This window comes from Euleptes europaea, chromosome 1 (genome assembly GCF_029931775.1).
Source record: "Euleptes europaea isolate rEulEur1 chromosome 1, rEulEur1.hap1, whole genome shotgun sequence".
Classification (NCBI taxonomy): Eukaryota; Metazoa; Chordata; class Lepidosauria; order Squamata; family Sphaerodactylidae; genus Euleptes; species Euleptes europaea.
Window position 1 is genome coordinate 156,103,252 of NC_079312.1, and position 25,490 is coordinate 156,128,741.

At 41.9% G+C, this 25,490-nt stretch overlaps 1 protein-coding gene across 1 annotated transcript; it reads left to right on the plus strand.

The window, feature by feature from the left end:
* Positions 1-7,667: 7,667 nt before the first annotated feature.
* Positions 7,668-25,181, plus strand: LOC130491119 (meteorin-like protein). Its single transcript, XM_056864836.1, has 4 exons — positions 7,668-7,775; positions 11,801-12,210; positions 15,225-15,284; positions 24,777-25,181. The coding sequence occupies exons 1-4, from the start codon at positions 7,669-7,671 to the stop codon at positions 25,091-25,093; spliced, it is 894 nt and encodes a 297-aa protein (XP_056720814.1). The 5' UTR covers position 7,668; the 3' UTR covers positions 25,094-25,181.
* Positions 25,182-25,490: the final 309 nt, after the last annotated feature.

The following is a 25,490-nucleotide window of genomic DNA, read 5'->3' on the forward strand; positions in this document are numbered from 1 at the left end:
CTGTCGATTCTAACCAATAAAACTGCTTTCGTGGATTTGCCATCTGCTGAAATCTGTTTATGGGTTTGCCGCAGGGCTAGAGCTTACATTAGGACACTAGTCAGGGTCAAAGGTTCAAATGGATGGCAGTTATTTTAGGGGGGGCAGTCGACCATTGCACTGACGGAGTAGCGATGGGAATTGGCCACCATTGTCAACAAATCAACTTTACTATTGTGCCCAATGTTCGATATGCTGTGATGTTAGGAGCAAGTGGTGTTAGGACCAGGTGCCGCCCGGATATCAGGACTTTGCAGACATGTTTAATGTGCATGAGTGTGATGTGTTACCCCCACCACCACCACCGGACGGACTGTGCTATTGAAGTGGTGGGGAATGGAAAACTGCCAAAGAGTAAGATCTACCCAATGAGTCCTACGGAACGGACGGTGCTCCGCGAATTCTTAGACAAGAACTTGGCTCGCGGTTTCATCCGACCATCCACCGCGCCCTATTCAGCACCGGCTTTCTTTGTGCATAAGAAAACAGGAGATATCTATTGTCCAGTGTGGTGTCATTGTTCCCTATTGTCCATCGTGGTTTCATTGTTATCTATTGGCAAGCTTTTTTCATTGTTCTCTTTTGTCCAGTGTGGTCACATTGTTCTCTATAGCTTGGTCTCATTGCTATCTATTGTCCAGCGTTGTCTCATTGTTATCGATTGTCCAGCGTGGTCTCATTGTTCCCTATTGTCCATCATGGTCTCATTGTCCCCTATTGTCCAGTGTTATTTCATTGTTCCAGTCCTTAATTAATGGTCTATTTACAAGCTTCCAAGACTCTATTGTTCTTATTCATATTTTCTCTAGGAATTCCTAATAAACAAAAAGCTGGATCCATATTTACTTTACTATTAATCAAATTGTTTGTCTCCTGCACTACTTGTCTCCAGAATTTTTTAATTTTATTACAAACCCACTAAGCATGCATAAAAGTTCCTTTGTCCGTTCTGCATTTCCAACATGAATCAGAATTTCCCATCTTAAATTTACTTACCATCTCTGGTGTAATATACCATCTATAAAACATCTTATACATGTTCTCTCTTATTTCATTAATAATTGTAAATTTAAATTCTGTTTTCCATAACCTTTCCCAAACCTCAAGATTAATATTATATCCCAAATCTCTCATCCATTTTATCATAACTGGTTTAATCCTCTCTTGCTCTAAATTGGTTTCTGAGTTTATACATCCTTGTTATTTGACCTTTATTACCCAGATTTAATATTACTTCCAGTTTGGATTTATTTCTATTAAACCCTAATAATTTATCTTTATTAAATATATCCTTTAACTTATAATACATAAACCAATCTCCAATCTTAAATTCTTCTCTTGGTTTAAGAATCCAAGTATCCCCATATTCCTCAATAATATCCCAATAATTACCTATATCTAAATTAAGCTGCATATCCCTTTTCATATATGCTTCTGTGGGATTAATCCATCCTGGTGTTTTCCCAGTATCTTTTATATTTTTTTCAAATTTGTAATAAACTATTCCTTATAACATGGAGGTTAAAGTCTTTATTTATTTTTTCTTTATCATACCACAGGTATGCATGCCAGCCGAATCTTATATTAAATCCTTCCAATTCCAATAGTCTAGGATTCTCCAATAATATCCAATTCCTTAACCAACCAAAACAGGCTGCTTCACAATATGTTCTTAAATCTGGAAGAGCCAGTCCTCCAGTTTCTTTTAATTCAATTAAATTATTGTAAACTATCCTATGTCTTTCTTTTCCCCATAAAAAATTCAAAATATCCTTCTTCCAAACTTTAAAAATCTTTACTCCTTTTATAATCGGCAAGTTCTGAAACAAAAAAATCATCTTAGGTAATACCATCATTTTAATGACTGAGATCCGTCCCCATAAAGACAATGGTATTTTCTCCCAGTGTTTAAAATCTTTGACAATTTGGTGCCAAATTTTAAAATAATTGTTCTGGAACAAGTTAAGATTATTTGAGGTTAACCATATTCCTAAATATCTAACTTTAGACTCAACAATAAAACCTGTTTTTTTAATTAGATCTGCTTGTTGTGATAGTCATATGCTTTACCAAAATCTTGGTTTTCCTTCTATTTATTTTAAATCCAGCAAGCTTTCCATAGACCTCTACAATATTATTCCATTTTTCCATTTGACAATTAGGATTAGACAATACACATACTAAATCATCTGCGTATGCTTTTACCTTATAATGATTCCTCCCAATTTTTATACCTACAATATTACCATTGGCAATCGTGTTTCATTGTTCCCTATTGTCCAGAGTGGTCTCATTGTTATCTATTGGCAAGCATGATCTCATTGTTCCCTACTGTGAAGCATTGTTCCCTTTCGTCCAGTGTGCTCTCATTGTTCTCTATTGTCAAGCATGGTCTCATTGTTATCTGTTGGCAAGCATTGTTTCATTGTTCCCTATTGTCCAGCTTGGTCTCATTGTTATCTATTGGCAAGGGTTGTTTCATTGTTCCTTGTTATCAAGCGTGGTCTCATTGTGATCTATTGGCAAGAGTTGTTTCAATATTCCTTGTTATCAAGCTCATTGTTATCTTCTCATTGTTATCTATTGGCAAGTGTGGTCTCATTGTTCCCTATTGTCCAGCGTGGTCTCATTGTTATCTATTGTCCAGCGTGGTCTCATTGTTATCTATTGTCCAGCGTGGTCTCATTGTTATCTATTGGCAAGCGTTGTTTCATTGTTCCCTATTGTCCAGCGTGGTCTCCTTGTTATCTATTGGCAAGCATGGTTTCATTGTTTTCTATTGTCAAGCGTGGTCTCATTGTTAACTATGGCCAAGTGTTGTTTCATTGTTTCCTATTGTCCAGCATGGTCTCATTGTTATCTATTGGCAAGCATGGTTTCATTGTTCCATATTGGCAAGCATTGTTTCATTGTTCTCTATTGTCAAGCGTAGTCTCATTGTTATCTATTGGCAAGCATAGTCTCATTGTTCCCTATTTTCAAGCGTGGTCTCATTGTTAACTATTGTACAGCATGGTCTCATTGTTATCTATTGGCAAGCGTGGTTTCATTGTTCCCTATTGTCAAGCGTGGTCAATAGGGAACAATGAGACCACGCTTACCAATAGATAACACACAGTGGGTAGCCGTGTTAGTCTGTTTGCAGTAGTCAAAAAGGGCAAGAGTCCAGTAGCACCTTAAAGACGAACAAAAATATTTTCTGGTAGGGTATCAGCTTTCGTGAGCCACAGCTCACTTCTTCAGATACAGCTAGAATGTGAATGCAAAAGGAAAGTCCAAAGCTGTTCGACGCATAAAATAGGAACATGGAATGTGAGAAGCATGAATCAGGGTAAGCTTGAAATTGTTAAACAAGAAATGGAACGTATGGACATTTCAGTCCTGGGAATAAGTGAATTAAAGTGGACTGGATTGGGACATTTTCAATCAGAAAATTACAAAGTGTTTTATTCAGGGAATGACAAAAAGAGAAGAAACGGAGTTGCTTTAATAGTGAGGCAAGATGTAGCAAAGGCAGTCAGGAGCTATAATGCAAAGTCTGACCGAATAATATCAATCAGACTTCAGGGAAAGCCTATCAACATAAGCATCCTTCAAGTTTATGCCCCAACTACAGATGCTGATGAGGAAGAAATTGAAAGTTTTTATGCCAGTGTTCAGGAAGAAATTGATCACACTCCTAAACAAGATATGCTGATAATCATAGGTGATTGGAACGCAAAAGCAGAATCAAATGTTGTTGGCAGATTTGGGCTAGGAGCACGGAATGAAGCAGGAGAACGCCTCGTAGAATTCTGTGAAGACAACTATCTGTTCATTGCAAACACATGTTTCAGGCAACCAAATAGACAATTGTATACATGGACATCACCAGACGGCCAGTATAGAAATCAAATAGATTATATAATTGGAAGCAGAAGATGGAGAAGCTCTATTCTCTCGGCCAAAACAAGACCAGGAGCCGACTGCAGTACAGATCATGAATTGCTAATATCGAAAATAAAGATAAAGCTTAAGAAAAACACCAAAACATTCATAGCACCAAAATACAATCTAAGCAATATTCCGGAAGAGTTTAAAGACCATGTAAGGAACAGATTTGCATTACTAAGTTCAAGTGAATGTAAACCTGAAGAACTATGGGTGGAAACTAGAGATATTATCAAGGAAGAATGTGCAAAGACTATTCCTGTAGCCAAAAGAAAAGAAAAACCTCGATGGATGTCTGACGAAACTCTTAAAATTGCCAGAGATAGAGGAGAAGCAAAAGTAGAAGGTGACAGAAATAGAATCAAAAGTCTAAGTGCAACGTTCCAGCGACTAGCACGTAGAGACAAAGAGACCTATTATAATAACCAGTGTAAAGAAACAGAAGAGAACAACAAAAAAGGAAGAACAAGAGATCTGTTCCACAAGATCCAAGAAATCAAAGGGAAATTTAAAGCACGGTTAGGCATGCTGAAAGATCAGCATGGAAATACATTAACTGAACAGGACAAAATAAAGAAAAGGTGGGAACAATACACTGAAGAACTATACAGAAGAGATGAAAGGATAAAAGATTCTTTCCTTGAAGAATCTTTTGAAGAAGAACCTACAGTTTTAGAAAGTGAAGTGAAAGCTGCATTGAGAGCAATCGGGAGAAACAAATCACCAGGAGCAGATGGGATATCAATAGAGCTATTCCAAGCCACAGAAACGGAGTCCATCAAAATCTTGACAAGAATATGCCAACAGATATGGAAAACAAAACAATGGCCCACAGACTGGAAACAATCCATTTACATTCCAATTCCCAAGAAAGGAGACATCAAAGATTGCAACAACTATCGGACCATTGCATTAATTTCTCATGCAAGTAAAGTGATGCTCAAAATCTTACAACAAAGGCTGTTACCATATATGGAACGAGAAATGCCTGATGTTCAAGCTGGTTTCAGAAAAGGAAGAGGCACTAGAGATCATATTGCAAATATACGCTGGTTACTGGAGCGTACGAGAGAATTTCAGAAGAAAATCAGCTTGTGTTTCATAGATTACAGCAAAGCTTTTGACTGTGTGGATCATGAAAAGCTATGGCTGGTTTTAAAGGAAATGGGTGTGCCACTACATCTGATCGTTTTGATGCGCAACCTGTACTCTGAACAAGAGGCCTCAGTTAGAACAGAATATGGAGAAACGGAATGGTTTCCAATTGGCAAAGGTGTCAGACAAGGATATATTTTATCTCCCTATCTCTTCAATCTATATGCAGAACATATAATTAGGAAAGCTGGATTAGATTTAGATGAAGGTGGAGTGAAAATTGGAGGGAGGAACATTAATAATTTGAGATATGCTGATGACACTACATTATTGGCAGAAAATAGTGAAGATTTGAAACAACTATTGCTGAAAGTTAAAAGAGAAAGTGCCAAAGCAGGACTACAGCTGAACATCAAGAAAACAAAAGTAATGACTACAGGAGAATTACACAACTTTAAGGTTGACAATGAGGAAATTGAAATTGTTCAAGACTTTCTATTCCTTGGCTCCACCATCAACCAAAAGGGAGACTGCAGCCAAGAAATTAGAAGGAGATTGAGACTGGGAAGGGCAATCATGAAGGAGCTAGAAAAGATTTTGAAGTGTAAGGATGTGACTCTGGCCACCAAGACTAGATTAATTCATGCCATCATATTCCCTATTACTATGTATGGGTGTGAAAGCTGGACAGTGAAGAAAGCTGATAGGAAGAAAATAGATTCCTTTGAAATGTGGTGTTGGAGGAGAGTGTTACGGATTCCGTGGACTGCCAAAAAAACAAATCAGTGGGTTATAGATCAAATCAAGCCTGAACTGACCCTAGAAGCTAAAATGACTAAACTGAGGCTGTCGTATTTTGGTCACGTCATGAGACGACAAGAGTCACTGGAAAAGACCGTCATGATAGGAAAAGTTGAGGGCAGCAGGAAAAGAGGAAGACCCAACAAGAGATGGATTGACTCAATAAAGGAAGCCACAGCTTTCAATTTGCAAGATCTGAGCAAGGCTGTCAAAGATAGGACATTTTGGAGGACTTTCATTCATAGGGTCGCCATGAGTCGGAAGCGACTTGACGGCACTTAACACACACAGAATGTGAATCCATCGGTCTTTAAGCAGAGGAACAGTATGTAAATGTGAATAGCAGGCTTGATGGGATTAGGTGTGATATGCAGAAGAGTCTGTGATGTCCAGGGGAGAGATGGGTGTGGAGAAATCAGCATTGGTAATGGGCCATGAATGCAAGGTCTTTATTCAGCCCAGGTAAATGCATTGACTTTAGTTTGAATATCAACTGTAATTCAGCAGTTTCTCTTTCCAATCTCCCTTTAAAATTCCTTTGTAAGAGAACTGCTACTCTTAAATCTGCAACAGAATGTCCTGGAAGGTTGAAATGTTCACCCACTGGTTTTTGAATATTGTGGTTTCTGATGTCAGACTTATGTCCATTTAATTTTTGTCTAAGAGACTGACCTGTTTGTCCAATGTAGATTGTGGAAGGGCATTGCTGGCATGTGATGGCATAAATCACATTAGAAGATGAGCAGGAATATGAACCTGAGATAGTATGGCTGACATTGGTGGGTCCAGAGATGGTGTTCCTAGAATCTATATGAGGGCAAAGTTGGCACCTTGGTTTGTTGCAGGCCTTGGTGCCAGAGTCCATGTTCTTGTTAAGTAGTTTATCATCATAGGTGAGAAGTTGTTTTAGGTTAGCCGGCTGTCTGTAAGCAAGAAAGGGACAACCCCCCAGTGCTTCAGCAAGGGAAGTGTCACAATCCAGCATTGGTTGTAGGTCCTTAATAATACGTTGGACTGGTTTTAGTTGGGAGCTATAAGTGACAACCAGAGGTGTTCTGTTGTCATTCTCTCTGGGCTTAACTTACTACATAAAGCAAGGACGATCGCATTCATATCACAGTAGCTTTTTACAGGGAAAGTGTTTACAATCACGCCCCATTCTCAGCAATTATTCAACCATGTGAACGGATCAGACATCTAATAATCTTGAGTATGCCTACTAATCTGCTACTGCGTGGTAGTCTGCTACTGCAAAAATAAACAGCACTCTTGTGGCACCTTAAAGACTAAAGTAATTTGAATTCCAGAATAAAGTTTCTGTGGCCTACAGCCCTCTTCTTCATGGGGTCCTGAGTGGGGGTCCACTCACTGCAACTGAAGAAAACTTTAGGCCACCAAAGCTCCTGCTGAAATAAAATGTTGCTCTTCAAGGTGCCACAGGATTTCTGTTTACAGTCTCCCATACACATTTCGGGAAGGGGGTATTCTGAGACAAAGAACAGCCAGTCACATTATGCTTGACACTGTGCTGTGAAGCTCTGTAATAATGAGGAGCACTTTGGGTGGGGGGAAATAAGGGACATCTGTCAACTCAACCGCAGATTATGCTCCTTAAAATGTGTTGCACGGGGGTGGGGGGTGGTGTAGGAGGGCCAGCCATTGAGGCCCGGCTGCATACAGCAGGCTCCTTTCCCCCTGCTGTCTCCACACACCCCTTTTTGCAAAGGGCCCAGCCCATCTCGCAGGAGGGAGTCTGCCTTTCCTTTCGCGCTGGGCTGTAGCAGAGGCTGCAAAAACTGCCTTATGTCCCTGTGGCTGGAGCTCTGGAGCAGGCGCTGTGTGCTCTCTCTCCTGCAGCTCTGCCTGGTGCTACAGCCATGCTCTACCGACTACTGCAGCTGGAAGGGCAGGTAAGCAGGCAGGGCATTGGTGTTTCATATCAAGGCCCAAAGAAAGGAAGGGGGAAACAGGGATCCCCTTATAGTTAAATATTGGGCTATCAGTGCACTTCGTAGCAATCATTCACCTGTTGGATTACCTTGTCCTGGGGGAAATTCATGTTGTGAATGATTGCTACAACTAAGGATTGCACAATATCCAAGGAACTGTGGGTACAGCCCTAAAGATAGGGTCAAAGAGGAATTTTCACCTCTGTTGCTACTTAAGTTGGCTCTGCTTACACAAATGGTGTTGGGTTGTCTGTCTTTTGGCCTCCAAATTAGAATTCAAATGGTCAGCTCTATGCATTCTCATTGACAAAGTGACAGAATTATTTATAATTCAACACAGATTTTAGAAACGGAATTGTACTAATCTGAATTTGTGTATGTTTTAAAATTAGGTTTCTGAGAATGGGTAAATTTAAGGAGAAACTCTTGCCAACTTTAAAAACTAATCCTAAAAACACTTTCTTGGGAGTAAGTCCCATTTAATAAACCTGAATAACATTGAATAGATCTAATTTCTCTTGTAAATCTCATGAAATTTCAGTATGAGTGATTTTAATTCTCCCGCTGAAATCAATTAAAAGGGCATAATTTTGTTAGGATCACGTCCTAAATTTGTTCAGTAATTAAAGTAATTGTGCAGTAATTAAAGTAAAATAATTAAAGTAATTAAAGATAGGACATTTTAGAGGACATTGATTCATAGGATCGCCATGAGTCGGAAGCGACTTTACGGCACTTACACACACACATATTCTTAAAATACTAATTATGATTAGTTCTTAGTTTAACTGAACTGAGTACTTAGAAGTACTAAAATATATTTAAACTAGATGATGAGTACATGAATTGATTAAATAAAAGTGGACATGTTCAGGTCTTTAACATGTACATGCCAAGGAACTAGCAAATAAAATGTATTGTCATATTTGATGTTGGCTTTAAATATTAGATATTCGAAAACCATGCTTGACAGCCAATGGTGTTTTTCACTTTTTTAATCAGTAATTGAAAATCATTATATCATAACACAATAACAGTCTCCAGATTGTATGAATTCCCAGTTTCCTTTTTTTAAAAAAAGAGAACTCTCTAGCCCCTTTAGTTGTAGAAATATACATTTCCCCTTATAACGTTGCAATGAAAGGGGCTAGAGATTTTTTTAAAAACTGAGAGCTGGGAAATGAGAGAACCCAATAAACATATTGCTATAAAAATATAACAATATTAGATTGCTTATTTTAAAAAACAAAATGCCTGCTGGTGACAGCGGGAAGAAATGGTCGCCATGAGGGCAGGGGCAGGGGAAATGGCTGCCATGTAGGCAGGACTGAGAAAATCTGAATTTTCCTACCCACAAGGCAGCCATCTGTGGCTTTGCTGTAATCTTTCCCAAAACTTTGAAAAAAAGCAGGAGAAAAAAACCAGGGAGATTGGTAAAGATTAGAAAACAACTTGGGAAACCCCAAGAGAAGAAGAAGAGTAGGTTTTTACCCCATTTTTCACTACCTTAAGGAGTCTCAAAGCGGCTTACAATCAGATTCCCTTCCTTTCCCCACCACAGGCACCTTGTGTGGTAGGTGGGGCTGAGAGAGTTCTGAGAGAACTCTGACTGGCCCAAGGTCACCCGGCAGGCTTCATGCGGAGGAGTGGGGAATCGAACCCAGTTCTCAAGATTAGATCTGCCGCTCTTAACCACACCACCATGAATGCACCACAATGTTGTGGGGAAACAGGAAAAAACCCACTTCCTAACACCATCAAACCTGGGACAAATAACCCATGTGGAAATAGCCAATATGGTGTAGTCCAAGGGTCCCTAATCTTGTTGAGCCTGCGGGCACTTTTGGAATTTTGAGAATGTTGAGTGGGTGCCACCACCGAATGGCTGCCACAGGGGGTCCAATCACCATATATCAGGAAGTTCCAAGCCAAGCATCCTCCTGTGATGAAAAACAGCTGTTTCTGTATGGAGGTTCCCTGCAGACAGAAAGGCCATGCCTTCTGAACTGTTCTGAAGCACCTACTGCTCCAGAGAGATGGAGGAAAGCCAGGATTATCTGTTTTGCTTTGAGGACGAGGAAATATGTTTTGGGAAAGAAGGAAGTGGGGCACATGAAAACACATCAGCAGGCACCATGGTGCCCACAGGCACCATGTTGGGGATTACTAGTGTAGTCGATGGAGTGGTAGACTAGGACTGGGAACACCTAGGACCCAAGCTCCCACTCCGCAATAAGCCCACTGGGCAACATTGGGCCAACATAACCCTACCTCACGGGGGTTTTGTGAGGATGAAATGAACCACTTATATGTTATCCTGAGCTTCTGGGAGGAAGGGTGGGATCAAATCTAACCAAAATTAAACAGAATTAATTGTAACATCAGCCAAATCTCTTCCTGTGTCTGCCGTCCCAAAGATATATGCATACCTAGATAAACATACCATCAGTCTTGGTTAGCTTTGATTCAGTCCCTTTACTGGGCAGCTGGTTGGCTCAGCTGGTTGTTCCTGGCCATCCATTTGGTGCCGCACACAGCACTCCCACCAAATGTCCTTACTTAAAATATTTATATAGCTGCCTTTCTCCCAAGCGTTTCAGGTCTCAAGGTGTCAAGTCTATTAATACGGCCGACTGACCAAACACGTGCCTGCCAACACATCAAAATTTCCAGACACAATAGTTTTGCACCGCAGAATCACAGACTGCCCGTACATACAAAGGTGTAAGGTCAATAAAAGCAACCCCTGGTTAAAATTATCATATCAAAATTGATAAAATTGTAAAATATGCTAACAGTCATTCTCTAATAAAGCTCTGCGTATTTTGATAGCAACAGCACAGAACTTGGCAGTTTGGAGCGTAAGCTGAGGGTCCTCTCCTAACAGGAGCTTCTTTGCTGGAAGCTCAACTGACCCATCAGGGAGGTCCCAAGGTGGTCTGATGTCCAAGACTGCATGTGTGGCCTTGGATGCTGGATCCAGTCAAGAGAGTCACAATCACACTTGGCATAGGTTTACACATCTGATTCCTAAGCCTGTTTACTCACACAGATTGTCCTAGACAGGCTGACAGATAATATAAGATATTGAACACATGAACACATGAAGCTGCCTTATACTGAATCAGACCCTTGGTCCATCAAAGTCAGTGTTGTCTACTCAGACCAGCAGCGGCTCTCCAGGGTCTCAAGCAGAGGCCTTTCACATCACCTACTTGCCTAGTCCCTTTAACTGGAGATGCCGGGGATTGAACCTGGGACCTTCTGCATGCCAAGCAGATGCTCTACCACTGAGCCACATCCCCTCCCTATGACATTCACCCTATGACATTTCCCCCTATGACATTCCCTCTGCAATCACTTAAAACTCCAGTCATTGACAGCGTATTAAAAATGGATCTCTGCTACAGCAAAGACCACAGTGCAGGGAACTATTTAGCACAGCAATACAGCTTTGGACTTTTGTTTTGTAAATAGCTTTGCCGCTGCCCCCACCCTGCCTTTCCCAAGACTGCATGACAAGTATTTTTCAGAGGGAAGTTTCAAAAACAGTTCGTGATAAGGTGTGGAGATGTGTGTGTGTTTGTGTTCACAGCTGCCGTATGAATTGTGTGGATTGGAGTGAATTAGGGTTGCTAGATCTATACTGTAAGGATATGGCCAGATTTCCCATGGATCCAGATAAGATCCAAAGTGCAAATGTCCAGTATTGTATGGATGCAGCCATTTTGTGAGTCACATCTACCTTGGCCCTAAGTGGGGGCCTATACCTCTTTAAAGTGGCACAGAAGGAAAATTCCCCACTGTTGTTTCTCCTATCACTGCAGTAGATAGGGGAACACACCCCCACCCCACATCTGAGTGAATTTATCTGTTTCTACAGTTCATAGAGCCCTGGACTTGGTTAACCTGATGAGAAGTCCTAAGACTGTCATCCCCTGTCTACCCCTTGCATTCTCTTCGTCACCCGCTCCATTGTTTTCCAGTGGCTTGAGTTGGGAACCCCACTCACGTGCAGTGGAGCAGGTTCACCTCCGCTGTACGGAGGGCTCCCTTGAATGGATGTACCCGGCCCGAGCCCTCCGCGTCATCTTGGAGCCCAACTTGTCAAGTGCCCGGCACACCGCTGTCTGCATCAAGCCCTCCAGCAGCTTTCAAGGAGCCAACATCTATGTGGAGTGCGATGGGCAGCTTCATTTGCTAGTAAGCGAGGCTGAGGAGCCCCGCCTGCGCCAGGTGTCCTGCTTCAGCACCCACACACTTCAACGGGTGGCCCTTTTCCTGCAGGCCAGTCCTCAGAGGGACATCAGCCGCAGGACAGCCAGTTTCCAGTATGAGTTGCTTAGCAACCAGAGCACAACAGGCCCGGACTTCCAGAAAATGGCCCTTGTGGAAGGTAAGGCTAAAAAATGGCTAGGTTTGTTTTATTTATTTTTTCCCATTTGTATCCTGACTTTCAGGCCCTCGGGTGGTCAATCAAAGCACTTTATAGTTAAAAGCCTAATTTTTTAAAGTTTTAAAACACACATTAAAACAATGAAATAAGAAAAAAAAAATTAAAATCATAAAAGCAATGATCAAAAACAGCCCCCCAACTTGGAAAGGCATTTGCCGTTTTTAAAGAAACTGTAAGTGAACCATCAAAGGAAATTAATTCCACCACCACTGAAAATGCCCTCTTCCTATCAGTTTTGCCAGCCTTGCTTCCCAGTGCCAGTCTGAGCAGCAGTTGTATTGCTTTTTACATGTGGGTTCTTGGGAGCATTATCGGCTGCATTTGTAAAGTACCATCAAGTCACAGCTGACATGTGATGACGACCCTTTATGGGGTTTTCAAGGCAAGAGACTTACAGAAGTGGTTTGCTATTGCAACCCTGGAATTCACTGGTGATCTCCCATCCAAATACTTACCAGGGCCGTCCCTGCTTAGCTTCTGAGATCTGATGAAATTGGGCTAGCCTGGGCCATCTAAGTCAGGGTGTTGGCTGTATTACATGGATCATTACCACCCACGTGAACTGTGGCCAACCTTTTAAAACAGTACTTGCAAGTTAACTCCAAAGTGTTAGTGCCACTCTAAAGCTCACTCTAACACTATTCAACCCTCTGTTCCCAGTGGTTACCGTTTGCTGAAATTTCTGTCTCATTTTCTGAATGAGGTGTTTGAGTGGCTTACAAAAAATATGAAACAATACAACTGACAGATAAAGCTAGCAAATACCTAATATGAAACATCTTTATTTAAAAACTCACTTGCTTCTGGTCTACTGAACTGGAGATCAAGAAGGAGAACAAGTCTTACTTTATGACCCCTTCATGAATGGCCATTTTGAGAAGAATGTGAAAGGATATTGTCGAAGGCTTTCACGGTCAGAGTTCATTGGTTCTTGTAGGTTATCCGGGCTGTGTGACCGTGGTCTTGGTATTTTCTTTCCTGACGTTTCGGCAGCAGCTGTGGCAGGCATCTTCAGAGGAGTAACACAGTGTTACTCCTCTGAAGATGCCTGCCACAGCTGCTGGCGAAACGTCAGGAAAGAAAATACCAAGACCACGGTCACACAGCCCGGATAACCTACAAGAACCAATGTGAAAGGGGTGGGGGGATCAACCTTTCAGCTCCTACCCCAAATGTGGACTGCCAGTATGTTCATTTTGTCGATAACTCTGTTGTCTTCCATTTTGGGTGTAGCCAGTTAAAGCAGCATCTCTCAGTGGGCAAGATTTGGCCCAGATGCCTCCAGTTGCTGACCCCCACCCTGTATCATAAGCTTGTCTGACAGTGTGCCACTGAGCCCCGCTGCATGTGCCGTGGGTGGCACTCATGTCACAGATTGGCCACCTTTGATCTAGACTGACCACATTCAGGGGTGGAAGAAAATCATGCCCATAGGGTTTGCTTCTCTTAAAGTTACAGTAGTCTTACTAAAATTATGTGGAGCTTTTTAAAAAAAACACCAATGTTTCCCCACCTAAGTCCGCAGTCCTTGAGAACAAAAGAAATTGCAGCAGGCACTGGAGATGATCATTTACCACATATATTCACCTGGTAAGAAATCAGTTGAAACATTTCTCCAAACCACTTGACAGGGTGCTGAGGAGGACTGGCATAACAGGGCTGCATCTGCACATCATTGAATATTGCACTATTGTTGCACTATAGCAATCATTTGCAACTAGATTTCCCCATGAGGAGATGTTGACCCATTGCAAATTATTACAATAGTGAAATATCTAATGATGAGTGGATACTAACCCAGGTGGCTATGTGGCACACTGTTAGCATTGTTAGCACCAGAGGCGGATCTACTGTGAAACTAATGAAGCTTTAGCTTCAGGGCCCCTAATCCTGGAGGAGCCCCCAGAAGCAACTTTTTTTTAATGAGTTAATTTCTCAACAAAATCGATGGAGTTTTTTAGTGATAGAATCATAAGCCAATGGGTGGAAGTACTTAATATTGACTTTAGAATATGCTCTAATACTCATTTCATATGGTCTGAAAATGTCCCTGTAATTGGTCAAATTTCAAAATTTTCTCGGGGGTTTGCAGCACTCGAACCCCCAGCTGTAAGGGCTCACTGAGCTCGCCAGAATCTATTCACAGCCTACATTTTGGAAGCGGGATCCTCAAATCCTTTGTTGGTGCGCGGCTTAATAGTTCTGTGGTTTTATTTCATCACTGTATAGCCCATTTTCAAGGACTCCACCCCACCATCCTGTTCTTCAGCATTTGGGCCTCAAGGTCCTTGCAAGGGCAGCAATGCCCTTTGGACCTTGTTGGATGTTGCCCTATTGTTGCTGGTTGCGAAGGGGCCCCCATAACAGTTTCAACTTCAGGCCCCCCAAAATGTAAGTCCGCCACTGGTCAGCACTGCCTTGGCAAATGCTGGGTGATTTTGAAGGTGGTACCTATGGAGGATGTGATGTCACTTCTGAGCAACACCCTAGAAATTTCCCCTAAATTCTATGGTAAACAACATAGAGACATTGGGAAATCCCTAGAGCATCACTGTGGAGACCATTTTTCCAGCAATTTTTTCTCCTGTTCCTCAGTTTCTCAAAGGCAAGGGATTGGAGCTGAGGACTGTATTTGTCCTCCACAGGTGGCCAAATGGCAAGCCTACACACTGAGGAAAATGAGTTTATAAATGGTTGTCTTTGTTCAGCTGAAGTAAATATTAGTGTACACTATGAAAGGATTCAAATATCCTGCAGATCATTTGTGAAGGTCCATGAACTAGGACTGCGTAGCACTTTGCAAATGAAAAACATGGCAGTAATCAGAAAGCAGGCTGTGCCACTAAGCTGTCCATCTTCATATATGGAACTAGGCTTGGTGTCCTTCACACACATACTCAAATGCCTGCTAGCAAAGACCCTTCAGTTTTCTATTGGCTGTTTCTATTTTCCAGCAATGTGCCGCCCTTGCGACAATATGGAACTTCTCATGGCTATTTGCAGCAGTGATTTTGGTAAGTAGATTTGCAGGATAAGTTATTTTGTGATAAATTTGACGCATTGCCACTCTTCTTGTTAATGGATTGTTAAAGTGGGGTAAGTCATTAGCATATTGTAACAGGCTCCTTTTTGGTTCCAAAATATATCTTATCTTAAGCAAACAAGTATAGGACCCAGGCCCTGTTCAGATGCTTACAAAGGCTAAAGATCCTGTTCCCATCATAGAGGAAGTACATGTACATCCAATATCATGCACTGTAGGTGTACAGTAATGATATGTTATGTATTTCAGGCAGCTGCTCACGTCACATGTGCAGGGGGGCTAAAGAGTACACTCAACCTCTTTTTGGGGGAGAAAGAAGTGCACAGTTTAGGCTTTGGCACAGACTTTTTTGGAGCACCTATGTCATATGTTATTTTAAGGGCAATAAAAGGGGAAATTGCCCCCTTCTGCTTACATGGAAATGATTGGTGAGATCCAACCCAAAGACTTGTGCATAATTTCCCTTATTTCTCCACCTATAGTTTTGGGCTTAATTACTTTATATGAATTTTTTTAAAACTGTTGTATCCCTGTTCTTTCTTGGAAAAGCTCCAAGCTATTTCAAGGCACTTGGAGAAATGACCGGGGATTGAAGGTGGGATAAAGATCAAAATAAATAAATAGATCTATCCAGGAACTGATCAGGTCCACTCTTGTTTTGTTTCAGCAATTCTCCCAGCCCATCTGTTGGGCCATTTTCATATGTTCATTTTTAAAGCGGGGTTGGTCCTTTTCTTCTTGGTTTGCTCACTGAGGTAATTTGCCCCATTGTTTTTACTTGATGAAGTTTTTGGGTCTCCAGGAAGGCACGCTTCTTCTTCCTGGGCCGGCAGGACGCACACCACTACTGACAGATGCGGCAGTGAAGGATACACAATGGGGGGCATTTATAGTTGAAGCACCAACAGACCAGAAGAAATAGCCTTTTGAACAGAGTCTATTTATGGCTTGACATCCCTGTCCTGAGTTCACCAATCACCATCATCAAGGATTTTTTGTGGGGGGGATTAGAGAAAATAGGTACTAATGAAAGTGTAAATGACATACAAAGTGAATTGGACCTTTATGGCTCTTAAAACAGAGGTCCTCACCAAGAGGCCACGGGCTGCAGAGGGGCAACTTTGAGCGGGCGGAACAAGAGCCTTACAGCTTGTCAATAGACTTGACCGCATCTGAGGAAAAGATGCTCACACAAAGCCCATGGCAGGGTAGCGGAAAGGGGGGCAGAGCAAAGGACATCTGTTATGCTAAAAAGCTAGCGTCTCTGGGAAATTGGATTAGCTGAGGAAGTCTCTGAGATCTTCCTACATAAACTCTTTGTGGGCATGACATGGGTGATGTAAGGTAATTATCCCCAAAGGGAAACACTTAAACGATGCCTTGTTTTGTAAACAAATTCCGTAATTTATTATTTGATTGGGGAGCATTTTGGCTGCAAGTGGAACTTTTTCCTTGCAAGAGCAGCGTCTCCAGTTTCACTTCCTGCTGAGAATTAGGGCCAGTTTATTTATTCATAGGCTTATTTTCTGAGTTGGAGAGAAGTTGTCAGCTAGTGGTTAATATGTCTGATGTTTGTGGTCATCTAAATGTTGCTCCATTGGTCCTATATGTTTGTTTGTTTGTTTGTTTATAATATTTGAAAACCAGGCATTCTCCAGAACAGAACTCAGGGCAGGTTACAATTATAATAAAAAGTGCAATTAAAAATCCATTAGAACAAATAAAATCTAGCTATCATGAACTAGGCATTGGTGCAGAAAGCCAGAGGGACAGAGTTATGCTGCCTGCAATGGGGAATCCTTCCTAACAGCTTTAGGAAAACTATTCCATAGAATAGGAATAGCTACTGGAAAATCTGTAGATTTGGCAGCACTACGGAAAGGAATATCCTATAGATACTGGTCAGAGGAGAAGAACTGTCATGTGGATCAGTGTGTAAGCTCTAGCCCTGCGGCAAACCCATAAACAGATTCCAGCAGCCAGCAAGTCCACGAAAGCAGTTTTATTGGTTAGGATCGACTGGTTTCAGAAGCCATGTTCAAAAGGACACTAGTAAGGGGCAAAGGCAAGGTACACAGCATATATGGAAGAGCAAAAGGAGATAACTGGTAACCCAGGCAATCCCCCACCCAGAGGCAGGAAGGAGTACTTGGCGATTCCCACAGTATGGGAACCTATGAAGACTAAACACGGGGCATAGACTGGCCTTGGACAGAATAGCACAACAGCACCTGGAAGCAGCACAATCAGACTACCGCATACCATCCCCATGGCCTGTTCCTGACATTCTGCCCCCCTAAAGACCCCCCCTCACCCTCCCACCATGGGTTTGTGAGGGTAGGCAGCATGGAATTCTCGTACTAAGCGGGGGGCGGAGACATCACAGGCGAGCACCCATTCATCCTGGGCGGGACCAAAATGTTTCCAGCAGACCAGGTACTGAAGGGTACCGTAGCGAATGCGAGAATCCAGTATTTTAGTCACTTCAAAATGCTCCTCCCCCCCCCCACCATTTCAGGCACTTCAGGTTGTGGTTCAGGATGCCATTTTTGGGAAGGAACATACGGTTTTAAAAGACTGACATGGAACACAGGATGAATTCTGCGTAAGGACTTGGGCAAGGAGAGTTCCACAGCCACTGGATTAATAATCCGGGAAATGGGGAACGGACCCACATATTTGGCACTGAGTTTATCACACGGGCGGGTGGACCGTAGGTTCTTGGTGGACAGATAGACAAGATCCCCCACTTTGCATTCCATACTGGGGGAGCGATGTTTGTCAGCCTGAGCCTTGTAACGCCGTTTGGCCCGCTCTAGATTTTTAACCGGCCATGGCCAGGTTGTTTGAATAGAATGTACCCATCCGGCCACATCAGCTCCCCCCTCCTCCTCAGAAACATCAATATGGCCAGCGGGGCCAAACTCTTTACCTGTCAGACTTCAGTACCTCGTTGCATTTCAGCAATAGTAAACTTCACTCCAGACGTTGCGGAGAGTTTAAAGTTTTATTAAGAAAGCAAACGGGTTCAGTAGGTCTATACAAACTTAAGGTCAGAATACAGATGGGGGAAATACTGGTTGTCTTTATAGGGGACATACAATAGGATTGATTACAGTAGTCAGAACACAAAAGGCTGAGGTGCATAGAGTCCCTCAATTGGCTGGCCAGAAGTTTACCTGGACAATTAGCATGTTCAAAATATCCTTCAGCGGGGGGAGGATGGGCACCTGCATCCGTGCGCTTATTTTTCTAATGTTCACTCAATCTGAACTCAATTGGGCTGTTTGGGAAAAGGAAGCCGCTGCGGTAAAGCATGCCCCGACAGTGTGGAGGCAGTTTTTAGAAGGCTCTAAGGTGCCCTTTGAAGTATGGTCTGATCACAAAAACCTAGAGGCCCTAATAGGGGCGCTCAAGCTGTCCGCGAAGCACGTACGCTGGGCGGACTTCTTTGCCCAGTTTCGATTCATCCTAAAATAAGTACCAGGGAAGCAAAACCTTCTGGCTGACGCTTTGTCCAGACTTCCCCAATATCCCACCAAGGTTGATCGGCCCACAGAATCACTCTTCACCCCTGCCCAATGAGATCTGTTGCCCACTTTGGCCGTACAAACCCGTTCTCAGACCCGATCCCCACTGCCGCCGCTTTCGATGGGGGGGAGGAAGCCCCACATCCGGCTGAGCCAGCAGCGCCACCCACCTCGCTTCCTCCTCCCCATGAGCAACTGACAGCCACGGTTCCCAAGGTGTGGGGGCCCAAGCGCCCCGTTCAGTCACTCCCTGCACAATAAGGAGGTGTTTGCCAGCGATTACCTATTAGACACATACTTGTGAAATTGACTAGCAAACGACCGGGCGATCTCCTGGCTCTCAGGCATTGTTCCGCGGCCCCAGAGGCTCCACAGTGGAACTCTATAGAAACGCAGATGCAGAGCGGGTGAAACAAAGGGCCCGGGGGGGGGACCGGTTTATACTACAACAGCGGTACAGAAAGAATTTGTATCCTTCTATACTAGATTATATCAAAGAGACTCTATTTCCGAAAAAAATGGATAAATATTTGAGAACAGTAAATATCAACAAGTTAACTCCCGAACAACATAAAGTTATGGATGCTCCAATTACAACAACAGAAATTGAAGATGCAATATCTAAACAGAAGATAGATAAAACACCCGGCCCAGATGGAATTACAGCTCTGTTTTTTAAGACGTTTAAAGATGACTTGAAGAATCCCTTTTTGAAGCTATGCAATACGATATTGGACACGGGATTATCTCCTGAGACGTGGTCACATGCTTTTATATCACTAATCCATAAAGCTGGAAAAGATCCGGAAAGAGTAATTAACTGTAGACCAATCTCTCTTTTGAATGTGGATTACAAAATATATGCCTCTATACTATCGAATCGTCTAAAACAATTTATTACAACTTTGATTCATGAAGATCAAGCGGGCTTTGTTCCTGGAAGACAGATAAAAGATAATCTGAGGATATTATTAGATGCAATGGAATATTATGAACAAAACAATCAACAGAAAGCTGCTTTTATTTTTTTGGATGCTGAGAAGGCTTTTGACATGATTTCTTGGGAATATATGAAAAAGGTTTTGGAAAAAATGAATTTTGGTGTAAAAATTGGACTGGGATTGACGCAATCTACAATATACAAAGAGCTAAAATATTGGTGAATGAATCTATATCAGATAATTGCGAAATACAAAAAGGAACTAGACAAGGATGCCCGCTTTCTCCTTTGCTTTTTATTTTGACTTTGGAAACTTTATGCTGCAAGATACGTGATACAGATGTAATCCACGGTCTCAAAGTAAACAAACAAGAATTTAAAATGAGAGCTTTTGCAGATGACTTATTACTTATTTTGAATGACCCGAATCAACCTATAAACAACTTATTGGAAGTATTGAAGCAATATGGTGAAGTTTCGGGATTTAAAATTAATCAAGATAAAACTCATATTGTTCAAGAATCTCTCAATAGAAGAACAAAAAAACTTCATAAATACATCAAGATGGGAGAAAACAAACAAAGTAAAGTATCTAGGTATTTGGATTACAAATAAAAGCAAAGATCTAATAATCAACAATTATGTTAAACTATGGGAATTAATTTAAAAAGACATGATATCGTGGTCCAATAAAAATATTTCCTTTTTCGGCCGTATTTCAGTAGTACAAATGAATATTTTACCAAGACTGTTGTTTCTATTTCAGAATTTACCAATTGTGACACAAACAAAATATTTTGATGTATGGAGGAAGGACTTGTTGAACTTTGTCTGGCAAGGGAAAAAATCCAGAATTGCCTACAAATATTTGGTTGACTCTAAAGAAAGAGGAGGATTTGCTCTTCCTAATTTTAAACTATATGCGGAAGCATCGGCTTTGGTATGGCTAAAGGACTAGATACAATTAAAGAATATATGTTTATTGGATTTAGAAGGTTTTGATAATAGATTTGGGTGGAATGGTTACTTATGGTATGATAAACTTAAAAATCATACGGCTTTTCAACATCATATTGTGAAATCCTCTTTAATAAAAACTTGGTTAAGATACAAACATCTCTTAGAAATCAGAACGTTTTTATGGATCTCTACACAAGAAATGTTAACATTACGACCATTGAGACCATCTCAATTTGTAACTTACCAGGATCTTCTGTTATGGGAAGATAATAAATGTGCCCTAAAAGATCAGGAAGATTTAAAAGAACATTTGACCTGGTTCCAATATCATCAGATAAAATCTGTATATAAACACGATATGAAAATAGGTTTCACCAAAGACAAATCAATTCTACAACGAACGTTATTGGAGAATAATGACCATCTAATCTCAAAGATGTACAAGATGGTGTTGATATTATATACAGAACAAGATCAAATTAAACCTACGATGATAACTTGGGCACAGAATTGGGTTACAATATTCCTTTGAATAGATGGGAAAGACTTTGGTCAAGAGACATGAAATATATACTTTCACTATCGTTAAGAGAGAATATTTACAAGATTATCTATAGGTGGTATTTAACACCAAAAAAGTTGGCTAAAATGAATAAAACAATGTCACCAAACTGCTGGAAATGTCAAGACGAGGTTGGTTCCTTTCATCATGTTTGGTGGCTATGTGAAAAAGCTAAGAACGTTTGGGATATGATCGACAATGAACTAAGACTGATCTTACAAAAAAAAATCCCTAAAACTCCAGAAGTGATATTGTTAAGTATTATACCCGAATCAATATTGACTCAGAGATCCTTTTTAATATATGCCACCATAGCCACAAGATTGGTATATGCAGCAAAATGGAACTTGTCAGAGGTGCCGGATAAGACTGACTGGATAAATAAAATGTTGGAACTAGCAGAAATGGCTAAACTTACAGCATTAGTAAATCAGAAGGAAAATATGGAATTTGTGGGAGAATGGGAGGCTTGGACAACATATTGTATTAATGAATTTAATTTGGGAAGTATCAAAGGTTATGTTTTGAGCTAATTCAAGTGATTAAAGTAGAAATAATGATAAACTTAGTTTTTAAGACCATGAGATATGTAATTAAATATATAAATGACACATAATGAATTAGAATTGAATGCAAAGGGGAAAATAGAGACACTAAAGAGATAGAGGAGGGAGAGGGGAAGTCAATAAGTAAGAACTATAATGATTAGAGAAAATGGTTTATGTTGTATGATTTTGTTGATTGGAGGATTGATGTTAATGTGATCTAATTAGAAAACAATAAAAAAAATATTAAAAAGAAAGAAACCGCAGCGCTCGGTCTTGCGGAGGTAGAGCCGGCCCCCGCGGGGCCTGAGGAGCAGCAGATTTGGGAGGGTTTCTCTGGCTTCCCCCCTCCCTGGGCTGTCGTCGGGCAAGGAAAATAAACTGGTGGCGGCTTTCCACTTCCTCCAGCAAAATCCACTCTTCCAAAGTGGCTGGGTCTCGCTGCATGTATGCCCAGTTTAGAATCTCAGGATGCAACGCTGCTCGGAAGTAATGCACCCGGGTAGCTTCAGTCCAATCTACTATTTTGTTAGCGAGTCTTTGGAACTCATCCGCAAACTCTCGGACTGAGGAGGATCCTTGACGAAGTTGTAGGAGGGCCGCTTTGGCCTTCTCCCCTTGAAATGGATCCTCGAAACGTCTCCCTAAAGCTCACATGAATTCATTAAGCGACCGTATGGAGCAGGCCTGGGTATCAAACTAGAGAACCATCCATTCTGCAGCCTTTCCAGCCAAAACTGAGGAAACTAACCTTACGTGGCTGTCTTCCGTGGGAAAGGTATGCCCTTGTTCTCTCATGTAAACTGTTCACTTGGTGTAGAAAACAGGGCAACGCGTCCGCGGAGCCATCAAATGTCACTCGCAAATGGTGTTGCTTCCACTGCACAACCGGTACACAGTGCTGGGAGGCAGCCCTGCAGCTATGTGGACCTGAGGTTATGATTGAGCACATCACTGCACATAGCATTTTGGTACACTCCATTGGAGTTAGGCTTCTATGATGGAGTGCTCTGATGCTCACATTCAATGGGAGTTGACAAGAAAGGGACTGAAAATCCAGAATAGTCATATGAATTGGCTTTTTGATGGTCTCAAAAGAAGTTTACACAGTGGGGTGGTTCATACATGCGTGTACAAATTCCAGAGGATTACCCTTGTTAATGCACATTATTTCAGCGTTGTCCACATGACTGGCAGAAAAATGTGTGATTTTACTCCACCCAAAAGCACTTTGTGAGATGATGTAAAAGTCTGGATCTCTGGGGTTGTGTATGTAATGGCTCATTCACACATGTGAGCCATTACTTGATGTTGCAGTGACGAAACTGCATGCGTGAACTAGCTTTGTGCGTATGAGCGATATGGATTTTAAAGGACATACTTAAGAATTTATCTGCGGAACAAATAGCCTGAGAGGGATAGGTATGTGTCATTTAAATCAGGAAAGCAACACAGGAGGATAAACACATGGTCACCGTAGAATCCATGTGCTGTGACTCTGGTCAAATTCTTCCCTGTCGCCACCATCCACCTTTGTAGTTGCTATTAGCTTAAAAAACAAAACAAGGGAGAGGCAATCATGGATCTCTTAAGAGAGCATGGTGAAGTGGTTAAGAGCAGCGGACTCTAATGTGGAAAACCATGTTTGATTCCCCACTCCTCCACCTGAAGCCTGCTGGGTGACCTTGGGCTAGTCCGAACTCTCTCAGCCCCACCTACGTCACAAGGTGCCTGTTGGGGGGGGGCATAGGGTAGGTGATTGTAAGCCACTTTGAGACTCCTTAAGGTAGAGAAAAGCAGGGTATAAAAACCTACTCTTCTGCTGCTGCTGCTTTTACCATCTTACTATATTCTATTAGTGCAAAATAATCACCATACTCAGTAGAACCATTTTTATCCATAGCAAAATCCAAAAACAAAAGCCACATAATATCTTTGATTAAGGTCCAACCAAAACAACACAGCACAGCACAGCATGTAGGCTTTCCCAGTTATCCAGAACTCAGCATCAGGCTGGATGCTAAAACACAACAACAACAAAAATGGGGGAGGGAAGGGAGAGAGGTCTTTCAGGCTATGATAGTAAAAAATAAGCCTGCCCTCTGTGTTGTGTCATTTTGGTTGGGCCTAATGATCGGTATTACGAAAGAAGCTAGAGATTGATGGTAGGTCTCAGAGTTTGATGGTAGGTTTCTCAGAGTTTGTCACAGTGATGCGCCATCAAATAGTTTGGGTCTTCCCAAATGTAGTGAGCTGTTCTTGCCTGGCAAGTGGCTAGAGCTGGCCTTCAATTCAGGGAACAGAAAGTGTCAACGCCTCTCATAGCAAAGACTGCCATGGTAGTCTGACACACCTCTGTTCACAGACCTCCCTGCGTTCCAATGATTATAAGGCAGTAAGTGAGCCATCTGCCTCTTATGGTGCAATCCTAAGCAGAGGTGTGTGTGTATGTGTGTGTGTGTGTGTGCCGTTAAGTCACAGCTGACTTATGGCGGCCCCATGGGGTTTTCAAGGCAAGAGATCTTTGGAGATGTTTTCCCATTGCCTGCTTCTGTGTCACGACCCTGGTAGTGCTTGGAAGTCGCCCATCCAAATTCTAACCGGGGCTGACCCTGTTTAGCTTCTGAGATCTGATGAGATTGGTTTAGACTGGGGCTATCCAGGTCAGAGAAAGCAGAGTCATTCCTTTCTAAATCCTTTGACATCAGTGGGTTTAGAAGGGTGTAACTCTGTTTAGGATTGCAGTGTTTGCGCTGTGATGATATTGCTGCTTTAGACCGTGGAAAACTGCTATCAGTGACAGCTTGTTTATAGTGCTAGATGTGGTATTGGTCTGTTAGCTCACTAGGAGGCAGCAAGCAGCAATAACAGGAAAGAACCGTCTCTCTTTTAAGCATTCTTTTCTCTTTCTTGTGTTTATATCTAGTGGTTAGAGGCTCAATCCAAAACATCAGCCATGATTTGGAGAATCACATGTCCCAGGTTGAAGTTGGTGTGCTGCAGGTCTACAGGCAGAAAAACCAGATCTTTCAGGAAGATAAATCAACCGGTGAGTGGCGAGGGCCCATCAAGACTCTCCTGCAGTGCAAAATCAAGAAAGGGGCCGGGGACTTCCTCTTCACTGGCAACGAGCACTTTGGTGAAGCTTGGCTGGGCTGTGCCCCACGATATAAAGAATTCAGGGCTGTCTATCAAACAGCCAGCAGGAAAGGAGCAAACCCTTGTGAGTTTCAGTTGGACTGAATGTGTTTGAGGATCACAAGAAATGACTTCGGACAGTTTTCACATATAAGAAGAATGGTCTGATCAGAAAATGGGACATGAGTGGAATATTAAATACATGCTTCTTTTAGATAAGAGAACCAGTGTGCCCCACTGAATAGAGAAGGTTTTGCATCAGGAAGACCTAGGCCTTTTATGCATGGGTAGTTAGCCTCGCAATCACTGCCAGACTGCTTCGTGGCTTCGTTGGGATTATGCCTGATTTTTCTGATGTTCAGAAGTCAATTCACTCCCTCCTCTTGCTTTCCCCAGGTTTTCAGGATGCTGTTTTGCCACAAGTTTTACATCTGCCCCAGGCCCAAATCGATGCAAATCGATGCCACTTCTGTGCATAGGTTTAACTTTGGGTTTGTCTCCC